The 21,490-nt window shown below is 39.4% G+C and overlaps 1 protein-coding gene across 2 annotated transcripts; it reads left to right on the forward strand.

The window, feature by feature from the left end:
• The first annotated feature begins 1,182 nt into the window (after positions 1–1,182).
• Positions 1,183–20,832, forward strand: LOC146516315 (ral guanine nucleotide dissociation stimulator-like 1). 2 transcript variants are annotated; one of them, XM_085161452.1, is made up of 18 exons: positions 1,183–1,317; positions 2,502–2,764; positions 9,059–9,339; positions 10,737–10,781; positions 10,942–11,111; positions 11,502–11,647; positions 11,760–12,071; positions 12,172–12,275; positions 12,384–12,468; positions 13,433–13,507; positions 14,082–14,168; positions 14,262–14,294; positions 14,406–14,527; positions 14,621–14,716; positions 15,230–15,365; positions 15,464–15,727; positions 15,980–16,094; positions 16,562–20,832. In XM_085161452.1, exons 2-18 carry the CDS (start codon positions 2,576–2,578, stop codon positions 16,714–16,716), a joined length of 2,415 nt encoding a protein of 804 aa, XP_085017578.1. In that variant the 5' UTR covers positions 1,183–1,317; positions 2,502–2,575; the 3' UTR covers positions 16,717–20,832. The 2 variants fall into 2 exon arrangements, with proteins under 2 accessions (XP_085017578.1, XP_085017579.1); XM_085161453.1 differs by lacking the exon at positions 1,183–1,317 and having other exon boundaries at positions 2,648–7,520.
• Positions 20,833–21,490: the final 658 nt, after the last annotated feature.

A 21,490-nucleotide genomic window follows, 5' to 3' on the forward strand; every position in this document is an offset into this window, starting at 1 on the left:
GGAGATGTTTCTTAGCTGAAAAAGGCAGTTCCTAATTAACTGGCGAGAGTGTTGTTCTCTTCTGCCATGTCCCTAGAATGGCAGGGATAATAATCCTGCCATTGCACTTTATGTAATAAATAAATACATAAAGTGCAATTAACATGTCAATGTTAATTGCACTTTATGTATTTATTTATTAGGAATCTTGCATATCTCTGCTTTGTTGTTTTTAAGGTTTAGCCAGGGAAGTAGCAGCAGTACTTTGACAAAGTGGCTCACTTGTTTTTTAGACTTTCTAGAGAAAAGATGTCCTAATATTAGACTTCCTTGTTTTTCTTTCTGGCTCTTTCATGGCTATCAGCTCTTCTGGTCGTCCGTGCATGGTTGCAGCGGAAAGGCAATACAGCTGCTGACTGACATTAAAACATTGTGTATGTTTAAGGATGTTTATTACCAAAAAGCGCTGTATTATAAACACAGAATTCATATTTTCTAGTAAAAGAGATGCCCATTCCTGCACTGCCCATTTCTTCTCAATAATTCCTCTGCTTCCTTCATTTTATTAAGAATGGACAAATGCATGTGTTTGTCTGTAAATTTCTGACGGGGGCTTGTCTCCTCAGCTTCCTGAAATCTACACATGTATGTCTGCTTTATCGCTGCCTTTTTGCCTTTACCAACCAGTTCGTGAGAGGAGGCAGGCATGCTCCTTCTGCTGCAGAATTTGAATCACTGCCACAAGTGTAGGCTCGATTCTTCAGCATCTTCTGCCAAAAATGCTTTCTGTTGAACATGCCTCAGCTGTTAGTGGAGGCTTTAGGTGTGACTGCATGCTTGCCTTGCCTTTCAAATGCAAAATAGTACATTCCTAGGTAAGAAGAATTATTTAAGGGCTTGGCATTTTACCACCAAACTCTCATCAGTCAAAATGAATTCATGGCAATTTGCACTGTTTAACAAAAAAAGGACACGTTTTTTTTTGTTGTTTTTTTAAATTTCTGCAGCAGAGGTGCTTATTTCTATCCATGGCTGAGGGGGAAAAAGAAGGCAGTGAATTTGTGACTTGTGAGAAACGAATAAAATGGGACATAATTACATATCACAGAGAGTACAGCCAAACAAGGAGGAGGCCATTCCAACACACACACACACTCACACATACGCACACATACACACACGTACGTACATGCGCAGGGCATCATCCACCCACAAACACAAAGAACAATCAGCCCTCGGTGATAAATACCAGAGTCTCTTCCTTCCAAGTTTCACACTGCTCTAAATGAGTATTCTGGTTGGACAAGTGCAGCTCTGAACAAGGATTACTGAGAAGCAGTAAGTGACTGTCTTTTTCTTTGCTTTGTGTAGATGTGATTGTATTTAATATCAGACTGATGAAGATTTTTCTTGGAGATGCTGTGGCTGATGCTTTTTCTGCATCTTGCAGGTGTTTCAATATGTTAATTTTGTACCTTGTTAGAGAAATATTGAATGGTCAAAATGAAAATAAGATGTCACTCAGTGTTCATGTTTTTGTTTATTGTCTTATGTGCCCATTAAAAGCCTTTTTAATAGAAGATAGGCAGCTTTTAAAAAATCAGCATGACTCCAAAAATGTAAGCAGTGTCATTTTAACAAAGCAAACACTGGCACATTTCATGTATACACTCAGTATTGGGTCAGTTTTATTTTATTAAACTTAAATTAATCCAAGATAAATGCCCCATATCTTAATGCTTTCTTATAGCTCTTTCTGTTTTTTTAAGCTATAGAAGAACAGATAGATGTATTTCATTAAGAAGTGAATTAATCAAATTAAAATGTTTTATGTCATAGTGCAGTGCTGTTTTCTGTTGAATATGATTTTATTCAGCTACCGTTATTCCAGTTTTTAGCACTGGTCTGTTTAATAGATTTAAAAAATATTGGCCCTTTCTGCATTTATCTTGAATTAATTTAAGTTTAATAAAATAAAACTGACCCAATACTGAGTGTATACATGAAATGCGCCAGTGTTTGCTTTGTTAAAATGACACTGCTTACATTTTTGGAGTCATGCTGATTTTTTAAAAGCTGCCTATCTTCTATTAAAAAGGCTTTTAATGGGCACATAAGACAATAAACAAAAACATGAACACTGAGTGACATATTACTTTCATTTTGACCATTCAATATTTCTCTAACAAGGTACAAAATTAACATATTGAAACACCTGCAAGATGCAGAAAAAGCATCAGCCACAGCATCTCCAAGAAAAATCTTCATCAGTCTGATATTAAATCAGACTGATTTAATGAATTAATCAAATTAAAATGTTTTATGTCATAGTGCAGTGCTGTTTTCTGTTGAATATGATTTTATTCAGCTACCGTTATTCCAGTTTTTAGCACTGGTCTGTTTAATAGATTTTAAAAATATCAGAGGTATTAAGCAGTATTACAGTGTTAGCCGCTCTGGAATAAACTTTAAATGACTGTAAATGTGTGGTGGTTGTTTTCACGCTCTCCTCCCTGACACAGATGAGGCATCAGGTGTGGGAGAGGTCTGACGAGGTGTGCGTGGGCCTGTAGCGTGACCGGCACAGAGCGAAAAGATGAGGACCATCCTGCCTGTGTGTGGAGGCAGTGATGCCGGGGAACCCCGCAGCCTCCGCAGCAGGGTTGGCAGAATGAAGAGGCTGCTTTGGCTGAGGCAGAGTCAGTGCATGGGCGTTCACATGAACACGGAGCCTGGAGTGTGGCTAAGGAGTTTCCAGTTTTTGGACACCGATGGACAGTGTGAGGTGAGTTTGGAGTTTTGTAGCAATGTTGAGAAAAGGCTGGTGTGTCACGCTCAGCTTTATGCAATAGTGGGGTGCTATTCTTGGTGCACTGTCAACAACTGTGTTTTACATTTTCATCTAAATAGTTCAGGTGAACCTCCTGAAAGTCAATAGTGAAACTAACCCAAAACATCAGTAACCCCAGTTCAAAAATGCAAACACAAGGTGTGATTTCTATATAATATGACTCACTAGAATATTACATGAAATATAATCTATAATATTATTACATTTTGAGATTTATAAGCCTTTATTCAACTTTTATTTCACTGAGATTTGGATTGTAAGCAATAGTAAATGAAACCAGTACACAACATAAATAAATGAATTACCTATAACATTTGTTAGATTCTGCAATCACAAAGTTGCACTGAGCTGTAAAAGCACTTACAGTCCATTATTGCTAAAGAGTCCTGTGTAGTGGCAAGGCCCTGCCAGCCCTGCCAGTTTATGTAATAACCCACAGCTGATAAAAACAATTATCTGCAAGACTTTTCATTAATGATTAACTGTTGAGATAGTTCACACCATTTGGCAAAATATGTTTTAGAAAAGCACCGTTCACTCTCAGGAGACTTAAGTTTCTTCATATTCTTTGTTTTGTGTAACCAGCAAAATATATTCAATTTCTAGAGAAGAAAGGAAGTTATTTATGCAAAGACTGATCCATCAGTTTAAAACTGGAATGAATTATTTTTCATAAAAGGTTAATTTTTCTTTGAATCATTGTGAAACATTAATAGAAGGTGCCTATTACAGGTTCCTATAGCTCAAGTTAATGTTGCCAACAACCAAACCTAATATTCTTTCTAACTATCATGGATGACTGGGAAAAACTGGAAAACAAGAACTTACTTATATCTAAGAAAGAAGTCAAATATAATAGTTTTAAACTGATTACTTAAAAATTATTCTTAATTCAGGATAAAAATCCTGTGCCGTGTATGTGTGCGTGTTCGTGTGTGTTCGTGTTCGTGGGTGGGGTGAGTTCAGCTATTGTCCCGTTGTTTTTACAGTCATGACGTCATCACTAACAATAGCCTTTTACTAAAACTAAGGAAGAACTACAGTGAAATAGACTCTCCAGAAAATATATCACATTTCAGACCAAAGAAAAAGCCTTTTGATCATGCGTGTTTTTAAAAGCAGTCATCGTTAACTGTTTGTAGGCTGGGTTTTACTTGTTGCCTGCCATCACATCACCATTTATTGTGTCTAATTAGAAGTAATTGAGGTCTCCCCTTCCTCTGTTTCTCCACATTTTTGTTTAGCCTCTTTCGAAATAGAGGGTGGCTTTGTGAGAGTGAATGAGAGTGAAACTCATTAGGCAAACAAAAAGCTCATTCTTCCTTTTGGGCTTAATGATCAATGACAGAAGCCTGACTGAAGATGCTCCATCCGCTCAGCTTGTGTTTTGCTTATTTGTCAGTTTGTCTCCAAATGTATATGAAAGAATTTCTTTGGTTTTAATACGTAAATGCCTATCGCTGTTATGTACCTTTTTTTTTAAATCGCACACATATTTTTAGAATTACGACCTGTCTTTGTGGTATGTCACCGCGCCTTTAACACGACATTAAGCTCTTGGGGAAAAACTGTCCTGACTGGATTCTTTTATGGTGTGACTGCATTGTTTCTAGTTTTTTCACACTGACCTAGAATTAGCTTTGCATTTGCAAGATCAATCTTCCCTTAACATTTTCCAAAAACAAAAAAATAATATTTCCTCAAAGAAGATGAAGCAAGTGGAAAGCACTTGGGCCTGTTTAAAATGAGCGTTTATGTCTATTTACAGCTCTGTATCTACTGGAGTCTATATGATTCACAGTTCAAAACGATCCCTGTTTATCTCGAATTGGATGCCTTTATTGTCAAGAAAACAAAAAAATAAGAAAAGGAAAATAAAAATATATACACATTCTTATATATGAATACATATGCATACACACCTACATATATGTAGGTGGCCAACAAGAAGTCATCATTTGTTTTTAAATTGGTGGGAGGCTTCCATTAAATAATTACTGCAGTGATTAACATTCTTGGGGTGGGAACTGGTTAGTTAACCCTGACTGACGCAGTGACTAACTTTATAAACATTTTTTAAAAATATTTTTAAACCACAATTTCAGAAGCTGCCGCCTGTTGTCATGGAAGAGATGATCGTCTGTTTCAGAAGTGTCCGATTTTAAGCCTGCATCAATCAGAAAACCAATCAGACCATAAAATAAACTGTAGAGCTCATAGCAAACTAAATGGATTGAAATTGGGGGTAAACAGCTGTTTAGCTTTAAGAAAACCACTTACCAGTGAGGCTGTTTGGCAAGGAAAGACTTTCACTTTGCTAGGGACTGGACTCTGGAGCAACAGAAAGGTCAAACGGTCAGATAACTCCACATTTTTCCTGTTCCAGTGTGACTGGCCCATTAGGATAAGAACTGAGCTGAATGAGGTTTTCCCCTCTATGAATAGCATCTGCTGTACAAGCCTGTGGGGGCAGTATTATGATGTGTTTGCTTCGGTTAGTCAGGTCTTTAATATTAAATCAACCCTGCCTGAATATAGTGTCTTTGGGACATGCTGGAGAAGACTTTAGACAGTGGTCTGACTCCTGCATCATCAGTACAAGATCTTGGCAAAACACTTAATGCACATCTAGAAAATAATAAATGTTGTGGCATTTTGTAATGCTTTTCAAAACACTGAAATCTAAAAGGTCCCCAATTAAATAGAGTGTGAGGTTTTGGCCAGACATAAACACAAATCTACATGTACACACAGATATATTCATGTATAAACAAGTAAAATCCCCAGAGTAAATTGTAGTAGTAGTATTATTATTTCAGTAAAACAGTATAGGACAGGGGTAGGCAACTCCAGGCATCGAGTGTCCTGCAGGTTTTAGATTGCACCCTGGGTTAACACACCTGAATCAAATGATTAGTTCATTACCAGGCCTCTGGAGAACTTCAAGAAATGCAGAGGAGTCATTTACCCCTTTAAATCAGCTGTGATGGATCATGGACACACCTAAAACCTCCAGGACACCGGCACTCGAGGCCTGGAGTTGCCTACCCCTGGTATAGGATGAGGAGAAGTTCTTTCACATGATTAGGGAGCGTTAAGCACAATGGTGGCTCTGGGATAAATGCTGTTTCTTAGTCTCGCCCTGATTGGATGGTCCTCTACTGCGTCTCAGTTTTATTTGCTCTACAATTAAGGCCACCCAGACTTTGAGACAGAGGTTCACAAACTTCTTCTGACATGCCCAAAAACACAAAACTGCTAACTTCCCACATAGCACAATTTTTTATCCATCATTAAATGATGATAAAAAGTTTCCTCCCTTTCATTCGGCTGCTCCCTTTAGGGGCTGTCGCAACAGATCATCTGCGTCCATCTCAAAATATTTCTTGTAACCGTGCATCAGAATCCAATATATGTCAAGACATACTGAAAAAGATGATAGTTAAGGAAATTAAGGTTTCATCAAGTCCATCTTTTATTATTTATAACATGGCCAGCAGATGTCACAGTAGTTGCCGATTATCATTGTTTTATGAGTTTTATGTCATATAAATTTGAACATTTCTAAATACTTACTTATACTTATTAGTTATTTAAAAACATATAGCTATGACTCACTATTACCACACATATTGTAAGCCGTCACATTGCATTAGGTGTCTGGTACTAACATTCAAATGGCACTGTAGAGTCAAGCTTCCCATTCTAGGAAGGGTGCTGGACCATAACAACATCATGGTGGCTTCAGTGAGGGAGGTGAGGCTAAATTTATGACCAGCAAACATGCCAAACCCATGACAAAATGTGATATCTCTGACACTAGAAGTCACAGACTTCACCTGCAATGGCTGTGCTGGGTTCATCTAAACTCTTTTAAAGAGTCAAACTCACATCAGTGATAGAATATGAAATCATAACAGAGGTTTCATGCAAAAACAAGTTGGTTTTTAAGACCATTCTTACTCCACTTTATTTCTCATGAAAATATGTACTTTTAATATTTTTATCCGACATGTGTACTTTGGAGATTTGGAAACTCAGACAGCAAACTCTATATGGTTCAGAAAATAAATATAGAACAATTTAATACCATTCCGGTAATTATGTCTTTGTGACTCTCCGTGGTTTATTTTACTTGAGTGGCTTTCAGTTGGAGGATCCAGCGTTTAAAAAGTAGCCAGACAGACGGATAGATGGGGTCCTTACTTCCTGATGTCACACTGATCATATTACTCTGTTGATGCTGCTGTGATAACAGCGCTGGAAACCTTTACAGTACTGCGAGTATCAGTAACAAATTTCCAGTCACAACCTCAGGCTTAAAATATGCACGATAGCGTCTGATGCTATTTGTTTGCCTAATCTTATTGGTTGTTTGTGTTGAGCCGGCCCACACCTGTTTATTAGCTCCGCCCACCGAAATAACTACTATTCGTTTTACCCGTCCAGACGTCATTCTAGTTAAGCCGCGGTTTGTAAGGTTGTGCTCGCATATCTTTGTATATATTTATTATTTTTTTTAAAGAGAAATTTTCGCTATATTATTTATGAAGGATGAAAGTGTCGGGTTTACTTCAGACTCGGACGTGATTGAAAATCCTTAAAAATCCACTGCCACGAGAGTTTACACACAGAAGGACTTATTTACCCCAAGAACAGGATAAAGATGGGAAAATGGCACTTATCCATGGTAGGTCAAATGAACGATCTGCTTTCTGTCATGCATCAGTTATAAGTTAACACATGAATCTGACTGCAGCGTTTTCATTCTTGGTTGTTTTCATTTGTTGTCAGCTTCATGTGAACTTAATCGTGATTCTATGGTGTGCAGGGAAAATATAAAAGTTTCATTCACTGATGAGTATGCGCTGGTGTCACAATGCTTTGCACGCTGGTTTCTGTCATGTGGTGTCAGGTATTTTAAAGAGTGCTCTGCTCCTATTGTCATGCATGCACAAAATAACGCTTGTTTACCAGCGAGCCTCAGGTCTGAGCGTATTAGAAGATGAGGTGACACCCAGGTCTAATGGCAAATTTGAGATTTTTGCCTGTGGGGTTTGGAACCCAGTTCCTGTCTAATGTCTGTGGCTTTGTATAACACCATCTATTTGGGGATATAGTTATTAGTTTGAAGGGCTGCTGGATCAGTTTAAGCTAGATCAAATAAGTATTGTTGACTTTTCTGCATTTATAATTATTTGTGCTTTAAGAGTTGCTCTGCAGTTTCACTGCCTGATGGTAAATGGTAAATGGCCTGTATTTATATAGCGCTTTACTAGTCCCTAAGGACCCCAAAGCGCTTTACATATCCAGTCATCCACCCATTCACACACACATTCATACACTGGTGTTGGCAAGCTACATTGTAGCCACAGCCACCCTGGGGCGCACTGACAGAGGCGAGGCTGCCGGACACTGGCGCCACCAGGCCCTCTGACCACCACCAGTAGGCAACGGGTGAAGTGTCTTGCCTGATCTCACATGTCTTCGATAGCTTATATAATTAATAATTCAGCTGATCAGTGGTCTGTTTAAATTCCTAAGTAAGAGTGGTAAGTTTTTATGCTCTTACAAATCATCATTGTTGTTTGACTGTCAAAGATGTTATAATGTTGTTGTTTGTCATTAATATGACTAAATTACAAAATTCCAATCTAGAGGCATCTGGAGTTTTCTCAGAGCTGATGTTAAAATAAGTTTCAAGTTAATCTTTCCATTACAAATGTCATAATTTTGTGCCACACGTAAAAATAAACCAATGGCCTGTTTTTTTTTCCTATTACGTCTGACTATTTCTCTAAAGTTTTGGAGGAGGAAATATGAGGTTGTATCTAACTAAGAATAAAATAGACTTTCAAATTCCTCATCAAATTGTAGACAACTGTGTCAGGTGCAATGAATCATACCCATGTTTGTTGGCATAAACAAATACGTCAGTAAAAAATGTTTTCTGTCATCGGTCACTAGGTGTGTGTGTCATCAGTGAGTTTAATTGAAGCAGATATCTTTTTAAATAAAATTATGTCATTTGTTAAGTTCATTTTGAAACAATCACCTGCGTATTCCAAGGATTTACACAAATTTAGATCACATTTTTTTATTCTCTCTTATACACTGAATGAATTCTGGGGGCTCTGCAGTATCACAAAGACCAGAGCAGAACACAGGAAGAAATTTCATGTGCTAGATCCAGATTTGCCAGATCATTACCTGAATTTTCACCTGCAGGACCCAGTGCAGGAGTGGGGCGAAGAGGAGGAGGACGGGGCAGTGTTCGGGATCACGCTACGCAGGGAGCCTGTGCCGACCTCGACCATGGGAGAGCTTCCAATGAGCTTCGTCCAGTACCACACGGTGAAGGTGCGCAGGCTGAAGGCAGCTACCCTGGAGCGTCTGGTTACCCATCTACTGGACCCTGAGAAAAGGGAGTCCGACTTCATCCAAGTGTTCCTCTCCACCTACAGGGCCTTCACCTCCACCAGCACCCTCATTGAGCTGCTGTTTCAGAGGTGAGATTTTGTAGACTTGTGTTAACAGAAAGCATGAGGGTGCAGTCAGCTGGCGTGTAAGCCCGTATACGAGATCATTTTGCTGCTTGATTTAACATGTATAAATGTACACAGCTGGAGTCAGATGAAGGCCTTAATTTTTTGTGAAATGGACCATTTGAAAGACGAAATCAGTTCAGCCCTAATCGTCGCTCCTTATCAGAAGCCACATAGATAAGAAGGCTTTAATAATTGCCTTCTAACTTACTGACATTTATTTATTATTCCACTGTGTGCTGCTTTTAAAAAGGTCATCACTGCTTACAAATGAAAGTGGAGCGCATGCGTAATAACCAGGTTTACAACATGCCCAGTGCACAAATCAATTTCCAAAGGACAGAGCAGTTTAACAGCCTGTTTACATCGCCTCAGCAGGTTTCTATGACAGGTATTATCGTCATGAACTAAACAAAGCAGTCTCGAGCTTTATTCCATTGTGAAACGATCATGGCTACACCCTCCACACCCAGCGACTATTTACAGTTACCTTATTGATTTTGCCTCAGGAAATACCTTCAGGAATCTTTTGCAAAGTACATATTTCGGAGTTGTGTATACACCAGTGTGTTACAATGATAATAGAAATTATTCTACTCTCCTCCTGATTTCTATTAGGAGGAGAATAGGATGTTCTACAGTTATAAAACAAACACAGCTCAAAGAAACTTTGATTTCTCTTTTCTTTCTAACTCTAACTTTGCTAATTACATCATGTATGGATCTGTGACCACTAGTGTGGAGTTCATATATTATTTGTCAAACAGTCGCCCTCATGACTGCAGTGCTGGTGGCAAAAGATTTCCTGGGAAATTTCTTAGAAGCGATCACCATCAGAACAAACTCTGAATTGTGTTTTCCGTCTTTTGCCTTACAGGATTTTGTACAGGATGTGGCCTTTTGCTGCTGTTGTAAAACTTCTTAAAGAACTATATTTTAACTGCATAAGTTGGGTTGAATTAATTTACCCAACTTACACAGTCTTTGACTTGCTCCTGTGCCGTGACCACTAAGGTTCTTAAAGTTCTGTTTTGTTCCCTGCTTTCATGCAATAAAGGCACAGGATCCTGTTATAAAACTTCCTGCACATGCGCCAACGTGGCACCATTCTCCAGTTTTACTGCACGCATATCATTATTAAACACCATAGGGGGCATTTATCTGTTTACACTCTGTAACAAGGACACGGTGTGTCTGCAGGGAGTCACAGTGTTGCAGGACATTTCCACAGGATGAACAGTTGTTAAGCTGCAACCCTGGGACTTTCCTCGTTTACAGGATTTATTCTGTCATCATTCGCTCACCATGTTGTCCTTTTCTGTGGTGATAATACATAATCGTGTCTCCCTTGCCGATTACAGAAATGACTCGGTCACAAACCTGGATAACTCGGTGAACGCGAACAGGTGAGTACAAAAAACAGTTACAAGTTTGTTTGTTTTTTAGTTTATCTGTTGTAAATTATGCACGTGTTCCTCAGATATCATCAAGTGTCATGTAAACTAATCCTGTGGAGTAAAATTAACAATCAATCAGTAATCGTCATCTCCCATGAATCTCCTTTAGTACCTTGGTCCCAGTGATCCGGCTTTGGTTAGAGGAATACAGCGAAGACTTCAATGAGCCCCCTCAGTATCAGGCTCTCCGGACTTTGTGTGTCCACATGCAGCATCGGCTCTACTTCAGATGTTTGGTTCATCATGCAGAGGGCCTGCTCAAGAGGCTCCAGGAACAAGGTAAAAAAAAAAAAAAAAAAAACCCGGATACATAATGTCATGCTAGGATAGATTTAACACATGTGTGAATCACTTTTTATCAGAAGAATTTATATTATCCTGATGTTCAAGACCTTATATCAACAATAAATCATTTAATTTACAGGTCCAGATTAATCTAATTACTTCTAATAATCTAATCTTGGCTATTTATCTAAAAGAAGGAAGCTACCTGTGAGATACTTGTTTCAATGACCTCATTGGTCTGTTGGTTTTTACAAGCTCATTTTTACAGCATCTGAAACAGTTCTCCTTATTTACAAATACCGCCGCAGGTTCACGAGTGTTTTCCTTCACGTGTGCATTGAGCTGCACGTTTTAATGTCATTTATGATTTGGCGTATTTGACAGATTGCGGCCAGCCTGCGTCAGAGCACAGCAGTGAATCACTGCAGCAGGTAGATGAAGCCGAGATGTCCACTAAGAATGAAGACAAATACAACTTTATGGACTTCCCTGTGAGGGAAGTGGCTGAGCAGCTGACCAGACTGGACGCTGTAGGTTTCGTTTTTATAAAAAATTGAAGTTCCGTGTTTCTCGGTTGATTGTGGGAGGGTGTTTTTTTACCTCATTAATTTTTTCCTGTCTTGTGGCAATTTTTTCCCCCAGGACCTGTTTGTCAAAGTGGAGCCCTTCCACTGCCTGGGCTGCGTCTGGTCCCAACGTGACAAAAAAGAAAACCGAAACCTGGCACCAACGGTCCGCGCCACCATCTCCCAGTTTAACGCTGTCACCAATCGTGTCATCACCTCACTCCTCTGCACATCCCCGCACCTCCTTTCCACTTCCTCTCCTGGCTTGTCACCTTCTTTGTCCTCTAACTTCCTGTACCCCTCCTCTGCTCCGAGCTCACCTTGCATCTTGCGCACCAGCCCCTGTCACAGAGCACGCGTCATCGAGAGGTGGATCGCTGTCGCACAGGTTTGCATCACAAAATATTTAGAGATTAACAAAAAGTTTCCATCGAAAAACAAAATGAGGACACAAGAAAGACACGAACAATCTTATTGTATCTGTGCAGGAGTGCAGAGAGCTGAAGAACTTCTCTTCTTTAAGGGCCATCCTTTCAGCCCTGCAATCCAACGCTGTGTATCGCCTCAAAAAGACATGGGCTGCTGTCAGCAGGTCGGCAAATATTTCACTTATATTACAGGGTTGTTTCACTCAAAAGAAGAATATACTACTGCAGGAAAAAGAAACGATCTTTATGTAATAAATATTTTGGGTTTTCAGGGAAAGCATGGCCACCTTTGACCACCTTTGTGAGACTTTTCCTGATGAGAACTGTGTGCTGACCAACAGGGAGATCCTGGTGGAGGTAACTACATGTATTTTCTACACATACACATGTGGGAAAACGTGGACTGAAGATGAGAGAAGAAAGCTGTTATTAGTACCAAGTGTTCTTGAAATAGTCAGAACTGTACTGCCTTCGGGGCATCTGTATCTTGAGCTCAGTCCTCAGAGAATCAAGGAATACAATAATGAATGCACTGCAGGAAGACATTACCAGGATTCTTCCTGGAATGTATAACAAGAGCCTTGTTTGACTTCTCATAAAACCCGCTTTACTCGTATATGCGCCTCTTGGGTCTGTAATTACAGCTAGATGATGATAAATGTAAACCGTGGTAAATTAAAACCTGACAAACAAACATGGACAGAGAAACACCTTTTAAAAACTAGCCTAGAGAGTGTACTGCTACTTAAAATTCCAGCCACGAATACCAATGCAGTCACATGAATTCTCACACAGCTCCGTGATCACATTTTCAAACTAAAAGGTTTCAAAGGAGGTCCTTAATCATTTCATAGAGAAGCTTCATAGAGAAGTCCTGTCAAGTGGCCTGTTATTGTTCATTAATTACTTTCTCATTTTCGATGGTTGAGTCACATATTCTTCAGAATTTAATTCACAAGTCTAAAGGTGTGTCCAGTTCATTTACCACTTTGCTTTTTGTTCTGAGAGCCTTTCCCCATGGAAAGAAACTGATACGAGTGTGTATTCAATGATACTGCTTTTATCAGTGACAAAGAGAAGCCCATTGTTCTTAGCTGACACTAATAAAACTGCAAATGAAAGTTACTCCCTGGGCATTTGTCCTACTCAGTGGTTATTAATATGTGGAGTGCACATGTCTAACACTCGTTTGCAAGTTTGCAAGAAGTACCCTCCCACAGCACCCTGTTAGGAGGCCCTCGACACTGACAGGAAGAATTATATAACATGCCTACTTTGTTTTCATCTCACATTACAAACCTGAATTTCCATTTTCCTGCAGGATGGGACTCACCCACACAGCAGTGGCATGCCGGCTGATAAATCACCCCGGCTCTGCTCGGAGTCCAGGCAGATGGTAAGAGGATACTCATCATCATTTCTGGTTCCTCAATTTTAGATTTCACCTAAAAAAAAAAAAGTGAATCTGTCAACTAAGCAGGCTGGTAAAACTAAAAGAAAGAGGTCTGTTTTTCCCCCCATCATCAATTTAGCTTCCTTAAATATCGCTTGTTCTCAATTTTAGTTCCCTGCTCAGTTTCTAGACATGTTGCTAAGTTCCACTTCTTGTATAATAGAAATATATTTAATGGAAATTTTAAATGCTCTGACAGCTCACACAAATGTTTGCATTCATGGAAAGATGCATACACCCAAGATGTGTGTGTAGCATTTCCCACGTCCATTTGTTTACTCAGTCTGGGTGTGGCTGTGTGTAAAATCTTTTATACCCCCATAGTCATGATGTCTATATACTGAGATGCTCTTCTCTCTGCTGTTTTGTTTCTGTGCCTGCTCACATATTAAATATCATTTTCCCTGGTTTCCTTCTGCTCTGCTCACCACCGTCTTAAAATCTCACTAGTTTTTTTTTTCCGCTCATTTTGCGGGGATGTTCTTAGTCTTAAATAATTTGGCTTTTTTGTGCTTAGAACTACAGCAGTGGTGTGGTACCATACCTGGGCACTTACCTGACAGTCCTCACCATGCTGGACACAGCGTTGAACGACACAGTGGACGTGAGTTCTTTATTTGTTTGCCTTTATGGCACTTCAGTGGATCTATTATCCAATATAACTCAGGTTGTTTATTTTTCCCTCTTTTGTTCACAGGGTGGCCTCATAAACTTTGAGAAACGCAGACGGGTAGGTGTCGCCTCCTAGTGGTGTCTTGCATAAATTACTGACAGATTTCTATATGTTGTTCTTTCTGTTCTATATTTTAACCTCTGCTGTATTTTGTTGTTTCCTTTATAGGAATTTGAGATTCTCTCTCAGATTCGGCAGCTTCAAGCTTCCTGTTCCCACTACAGTTTTCCAGTCAACCCTCGTGTCGCCGCCTGGCTGCAGATGCACACGCTGCTCACAGACCAGGAGAGGTGAGACTCACACTAAACCCCTTCATATACATTATGAAGTAGGTTTTGGTGAAGTCCATCATGCCTTATTTTATTTGTTTTTGTCTGTTGTAGCTACGAACTCTCTCGTGGACTGGAGCCTCCAGCTGACCTCTGCCCCAGCTCTCCCAACACATGGAGCAGTTATCTGCTCACAAGGAAGCTCGCCGCGTAAGTTTAAAGTCTGTCAGTTTATTTTTAGGTCCTTTAGAGGTTACAATTTTAGTTAATTGAACATTATTTAGTTAAGGCGGGTGTTCATTTCTGACTCCATAACTTTCGAATGTCATCCTTATTTATCTTACACACGACCAGTCAGTCGTTTTAATGCCTCTCTCTGTAAAACAGCTTTCTTCCGATTGGCTGCTCCTCTTAAATAGAAGGTTTAAAAAAAAGCAGGTGGAGGAGGCTTCATGGGAGCCAAGAGCAGAACAAGAGATATGATGTAGAGCATGTAGATCAGTCTGCGATTTTGGCTCACAGAGATCGCTTGTATATACTTTGGCCTCGTGATTTGAAGTGTTGGTCATGTTTAACATGAGTATCCACTTTTGCTACACTATAAATATGACACAAAATTAGGAAAATCATAATAGCCACTCTTTAAATTCTATTTATACCTTTTTGAGTCATTTGAATGAAAGCTGTAAGTGTTAAAGTGCTCAACTCAAATTGCATTTGCAGGTTGAGAACATCTGTCGACACTCCCGTCAGGAAGACCCACGCTGACCAGATCAGTGTGTCGTCTTCTGGCTCGAGCGGTTCAGACATGGAGGACCTGTCTGTGCCTCAGCTCTCCCCCCTCAGACTCAAACTAAAGGTATGAAACCTCCACACTCCTGTATATAGTCAGACAGTATAACGGTTACCGGGGACAAATGTCGTATTCATATTCTTTCCTCGTCTCTCTCCCCTCAGTCGTTCTCGGGCTCCCTTCACAACGTCACAGAAGGCACCTCCTCCGGGTCCTCCTCCCCATCCCTGTCTAGATCCTCCTGCAGCTCCTCACATCCAGACCTCACATCCCCCTCTCTGGTGCTAAACTCAGACCCATCGTCCTCATCATCATCCAGCTGCTCTCCTCGGGTGCTGCCTGTTTACAACAAACAGGTTGCTGACTCGTGTATCATCAGAGTCAGTGTGGAGTGTGTCAGCAATGGAAACGTCTATAAGAGCATAGTGGTACGTCTGGTGATCTGGTATATCTGCTCTTTAAAGGTCAGCTAGAATGTTTTTAGCAAACTTTGTTCTAAAATAGGAAACTAGAAGAGTAGTGTCGGGATTACATGATGAACTTTCTTGTCCCCCTTTGTGTTGACGGAAAACGTTAGGTGTGTTTTTAGTTTCCTTTTAAGGTGACAGCTCAATGCAACATTCAGATTTCAAATGCATCAATACAGATGTGAAGTGTTGACTCTGTTATTTCCTCTCCAGCTGACCAGTCAGGAGCACACACCTCAGGTGATTCAGAGAGCTCTTGAAAAGCACAACATGGAGGACTTCAGTTGCAGTGACTTCGGCCTCTACCAGGTGCTCAAAAACGGAAAAGGTGAATATCCCTGCTTCACACTTCAATTCAAACAGTCTGAACATTTGAGTGCTGGTGTAACCTGCTCAGAACAGAATGAACCTTTGTGTCTCCTCTGCTTTTAGCTGTTTGCAAAAACACAAGAGTATCTTCTAAAAAGTAAATAAATCATGAAATGTGACCTTAAACTGTGCACTGCATTAATTAGATAAACGATATACCAATATTTAATCGCTGAAAGCAGGAAACATTTTCACTTGTGCAATAATATGTTTCACCATCAGTCTGCAGCTTTCCATAAATTAAAATGCAAATCAGCCTCAGCACAAGATGACATATATATATTCTAACTCCTGCTCTTGTAATATTTTAATAGCTTTTAATCTCTAAAATAGACTTGAAGGGCAGACATTATAAGAAATTAGTTTCTGCATTAGTCTTGCAAATGGAGAAAACTAAATGGTACTTTACTTCTCTTCTTGCCACAGAGCTCCAGATACCCGACAAAGCCAACGTGTTTTATGCAATGTGCCCCACTGCCAACTATGACTTTGTCCTGCGCCAGCGCTGGAGGAGCCACGGGAGAAATTTTGGCTCTTCAACCAGCCCTGGAGCTCTGCCCAGGTGGCGCCGTGGAAGGTGAAAAGTATTCGGTCTGAATGAAAGGATCGAAGGACACTTTTTTTTTAGAGCGAGAGTGGAGCTATTCATCTGCACCAGCCACTTCAAGACACGTCTGTGGCTGTTTGCATCTACTCATCAAGATGAGATTGTTACTATGCAGCAGCAGACGAGAGCAAAGATTCCCAGACTTCGACTGAAACATAACCCGGAGAAGTTCTCATCAAAGCTTAATATTCATCAGGAGCAGCACTGGAACAAAAGCGATCCCGTGCTCCTTGAAAAAGTTTGAAGGAAATGTTCAGACATACATAAGACTGAATGCAAAGAATAACTTGAGTAACAAAAAGTGCAATCTCACCAAGGATTGGTGCCACGAAGAACTCTTCAGCTTTCACCGCAGGAGATAACACATATCAGGATCAGCTGGTCTTACAAAGCAGTCCTGTGTCATGACCCAAAATTAACTTGCTGTGTGGCTTCTGTCTGCGACCAGTTTAGCACACATGACACTTTTCTCTCAGCCTGTTTGGCTGCGTGAGCAACAGGGGCTGCTGTCTTTCACAAACCTGGCAGAACAAATGGAAGAACAGTGAGTCAGGATGATTAAATATGAGATGTTCGCTCTCAGATGATGAGCACAGATTCCCAAACAGATCGAGGTTGAATTTTACTCATGCTGAGTGCATTGGATGGAGTGAAGCTCTGTTTAGACCAACGCCTACTGACCCTGATGTGGACGTGTCCGCAACAAGTATTCATTTGTTTTGTAGTAAATGATTTCAATATTTTAATGTAACTTAATGAAATCTTGTCATTTAAAATTATTTATAGTGTTTCAGTATTCAGCTTTTAGAGCTACGGTGATGTAGTAAAAACGTGTCTGTATGTTTTTTCATGTTTTCTAGTCTTTGATGAAGTGCTTTAGAAATCATGTTAACATTTAGTTCTCATAAGCTCAACTCAGTTTTGTATCTGTTTGATCGAAGAAAGCTATTTCTCTTTTCTTTTTCTATGTTTCTTTTTTAAATTTGCTACGGTGAAATGAAGGACTCTTTTTAAGTAAGATAATATGCACATTATGTATGTTTATATAGTCTGTGGCCTTGCCTGGATTGTGGCATTTGTTTTAAGTTTTAATGCTAACATGGGACATCACACAGATCATTTTCCCCTACCCAAACTGTTATTCAGGTGGCACTTATGGTCACTAATGTCTGTAATCTGGGGTAATTATAGACCACCAGGCCTACTATAATAAGTCAGTTTGCATGCATCGCTGTGCATGAAATTAATCTGGAAAATGGTTCTCGTATGTGAAAATAAGGATGAACTAGCATGTGAGTTAAATTAGCAGGTTAGAGCTACTCTGTGAGGCTAATCCTCCTGAAAACTACCAGCCAGAGTTTTTTTATGCATCTAAGATGAAAATTGAAGTCAAGTTCAAAAGTGTTCAGTCACTGAATGACATAAAATATTTTTTGTTTTGTTTTTTAGCTTTTGCACACTGGTGGGTTGTTTTTTGCAGGATTTTGCATCACCCATTCGCTTCTATGATCTGGTTAAAAAAAATCAAGTGAAAAGTTGGTAACAAAAGGAGTGGCAGCTGCATGAAATGAAGGAAATGAATTAGCAGGTTTTCATCTTTGTTTGTTTTTTTGCACATCAGAAGTTCTGTATGAACATTTTTAAACACTTTATTTCAACAGATTCTTTATTTAAGTTTCATCTAAGCATTTGCTCATAATAACTGATGTTAAATGTTTAGTAATAAAATGATTTTTGTCATAGTGACACTGCAATCAGTTGTTTTAATTTATTCCATTTTTAATGGTGTGACTTCCTTGAACACAGAAGAAATGATACACTCGTATCAGACTTTATTCACGGCAGAGAGAATTTGGTCCATATTGAAATGACGACATCACGCAGTTACTGTAGATTTCCCGTTTCACCGCTTCTCACAGGTGTTATGTTGGATTGAGATCTGGTGACTGTGGAGGCCATGAACTAATAGTCATCTTCAAGAAATCAGTTGGAGATGATCAGTTGGAGTTTCATGATGTGGCACACTATCCAGCTCACAGGAGCCACGAGTGGAAAGGCACACTGTGATCAAAAGGAGATAGATATCGTCAGCAGTAATACTCAGCTAGGCTGTGGCATTTAAACAATGTGCAACTGAACAAAGAGGCGAGAAGTGTGCCAAGAAAATATTGTCCACACCATTAAACCACCACTACTGGCCAAAACCAATGGCAAAAGGTAGGAAAGAGCTGTGTTTTCAAGTTGTTCACAGCAAATTCTGACCTTCCATCGGGCTGTTGCAGCAAAAATCAAGGCTCATCAGACCAGACAACATTTTTCCAATTTGCTATTGTCCAGTTTTGGTGTGTCCATGTAAATTGTAGCCTCAGTTCTTAGCTGTGGTATGTGGTCTTCTGCTGCTATAACCCATCAGCTTTGAGCTTCACAAAATGTATTCATTCAGTGATGCTTTTCTGCATACACTGGTTGTAAAGACAGATTACTTAAGTTACTGTTGCCTCCCTGTAAGCTGAAGCAGTTTGGCCGTATTTTTCTGATCTCTGGAATCAACAAGGCATTTTCTCCCAGAGAACTGACATTCCCTGGATATTGGCATACTGGAATTACACAGCTGACACCAGCAATCATGCCGCATTCAAAGTTACTTAAATCACCCTTTTCTGCAATTATGATGCTCAGTTTGAACTTCAGCACATCATCTTGAGCTCGTCTACATGCCTAAACGATACTGCCATGGGACTGATTAATTACATATTTGCATTAACAAGCGTTTGAGCAGGTGTACCTAATAAAGTGACTGTGAAGTGTATATATGCTAGAAGACAAGGAGTGGCCCTTTAAATGCATGTCCCCTCGTGGTTTCTTTAACCAGATAGGCTGTTAAAAATGTAACTACCTTAAAATGTGTTTAAACTGGTGGAAAGTTACTGTTTTTGAGACAAAGGAAGACGGTTAGCGCTCTAGAAGACAGGCTTGTTTTTTACAGTGTAACCCTGCTGGATAAATGAAGTGTTGTAGGCGGCCACTAGGTGGCGATAGTCACAAAGACTGCTTTTGAGGCGTTGCTTGGCGCCTTTCAAAAGCAAACAACTGCTTTACCCTTTAATTAAACACTTCTTGGTCATGGCCTACATTTGATGCAATATAAAACGTGTTCGCTTAAAGTGTTTTATAGGAAACTGAGTTGAAATGGGAATAAAAATAAAAATAAAATTAAAAAAAAGTCCAAAAACCGCAACCAAAGAGCAGCAGGAACACATGAGGAAAGTCTAGTCAAGCAGGCCATTCTTCTGCTTCTGCACCCTTTACTCTGATGAGGCAGTGTGGGAGGTCAGAGTTCACACTGACAGATGTGTGGGAGGTTGTGACCTGTCTGGCCAGTTCTGCTGCCTGTGGCCACAGCTCTGATGTTGGATTTCCATATTTTAAACTGTCAGTAGCATCAAGCTCAGAGCTACTGAGGTGTTTGTGAATCAAATATATTCCCCTCCTCTGCTTATCAAGCTTAACAATACTTTAGATTACATTTTTTCCTCCCTTACACTCTTTCTTTTATCTATGAAAAAAAAACAGTATAAATTGTATCAACATGTCAAAAGACTGCCTTTTATTTTATATATGCAGCAGCAGAATAATAAGATGAACTGAAATAATCAGTGGCATGGCCCTTGAGGGCAGAGCCGTTTTCTCTTCCCACTTGTGGTTTTTGGTTTCTTGTTGTCCTCCGCTGCCCCTGACGCCTCAGACTGATTGATTGTTTATGACGTCCGTTTTCTACAGGTCACTTCAGGCCATTTTCCTCATCTGAACTTACTCTACAGATATTGTGGAATCAGCTGACAGGGTGACTAATAGTAAAGTGGCTTCATGTGAGTGAATATTATTTCATGTCAGTTCAGATTAGTCCTGCTGGGTCACAATACAGAACAAATATGGTTGCTTGAATGAAAAGCATTCAGCATTCAAACTCTAAATTGTGTGTAATCCTGTAAATTTGTTATTTTAACAACGAAATGTTTTATCTGGACGTTTTTTGGTGTATAGCAGAATACATGTTACAAGTTGTCATCTACAAAAAAATAAAATAAAATGAGTCATTAATTAGCAGCTTTGTTTGTTGGGTTTTTAAAGATACTTACTGGTGGTTACATATTTTAAAACATTATGAAAATATGAATAGATTTTTTTATTAAAATGGCACAAACGATTTTTTTTATGCATTATATGTTTAAAAAGTTATTTAAATCCCCATACGATGCTGCTGACTCTAGCAAAACTAATCTGGTTTAATGAGCCTTTGGCTTAAGTTAATGAATTGGGTAATTTATTAAGTTAGGTAATAACTACAATACACAAAGTGTGACAGAGACATGCAGAATGTAAGGCGATTGTTCAGGTTGGGGTCTCACATAATTGAAAAGCTATTATTCATTTAAATTCACTATAACGTAAAGTGTTTTCTTTAATGGCTTTTTCGAACTAAGCCACAGAAAATATCTACATGTATAACCTCACTGTTTTCTGTAGTAAATCCCAGGTCTTCATATTCATCTTTTAGATTTTCTTCAGCTAAATAATATAAATTAAATTAAACAACAATCCCATTAAGACGAAAAGTTATGCACAGTTTCTCACAAGCACAGTAACATACTTATACATTTAATCTAGACAGAGACAGCTGTGATCAAAGCCACACGTCACTGATTCCACCTTCTCGTGTACATGAGTTGCATGTCTCCTGTTCACTC

Source organism: Neolamprologus multifasciatus, chromosome 6 (genome assembly GCF_963576455.1).
Source record: "Neolamprologus multifasciatus chromosome 6, fNeoMul1.2, whole genome shotgun sequence".
In the NCBI taxonomy this organism is placed as follows: domain Eukaryota; kingdom Metazoa; phylum Chordata; class Actinopteri; order Cichliformes; family Cichlidae; genus Neolamprologus; species Neolamprologus multifasciatus.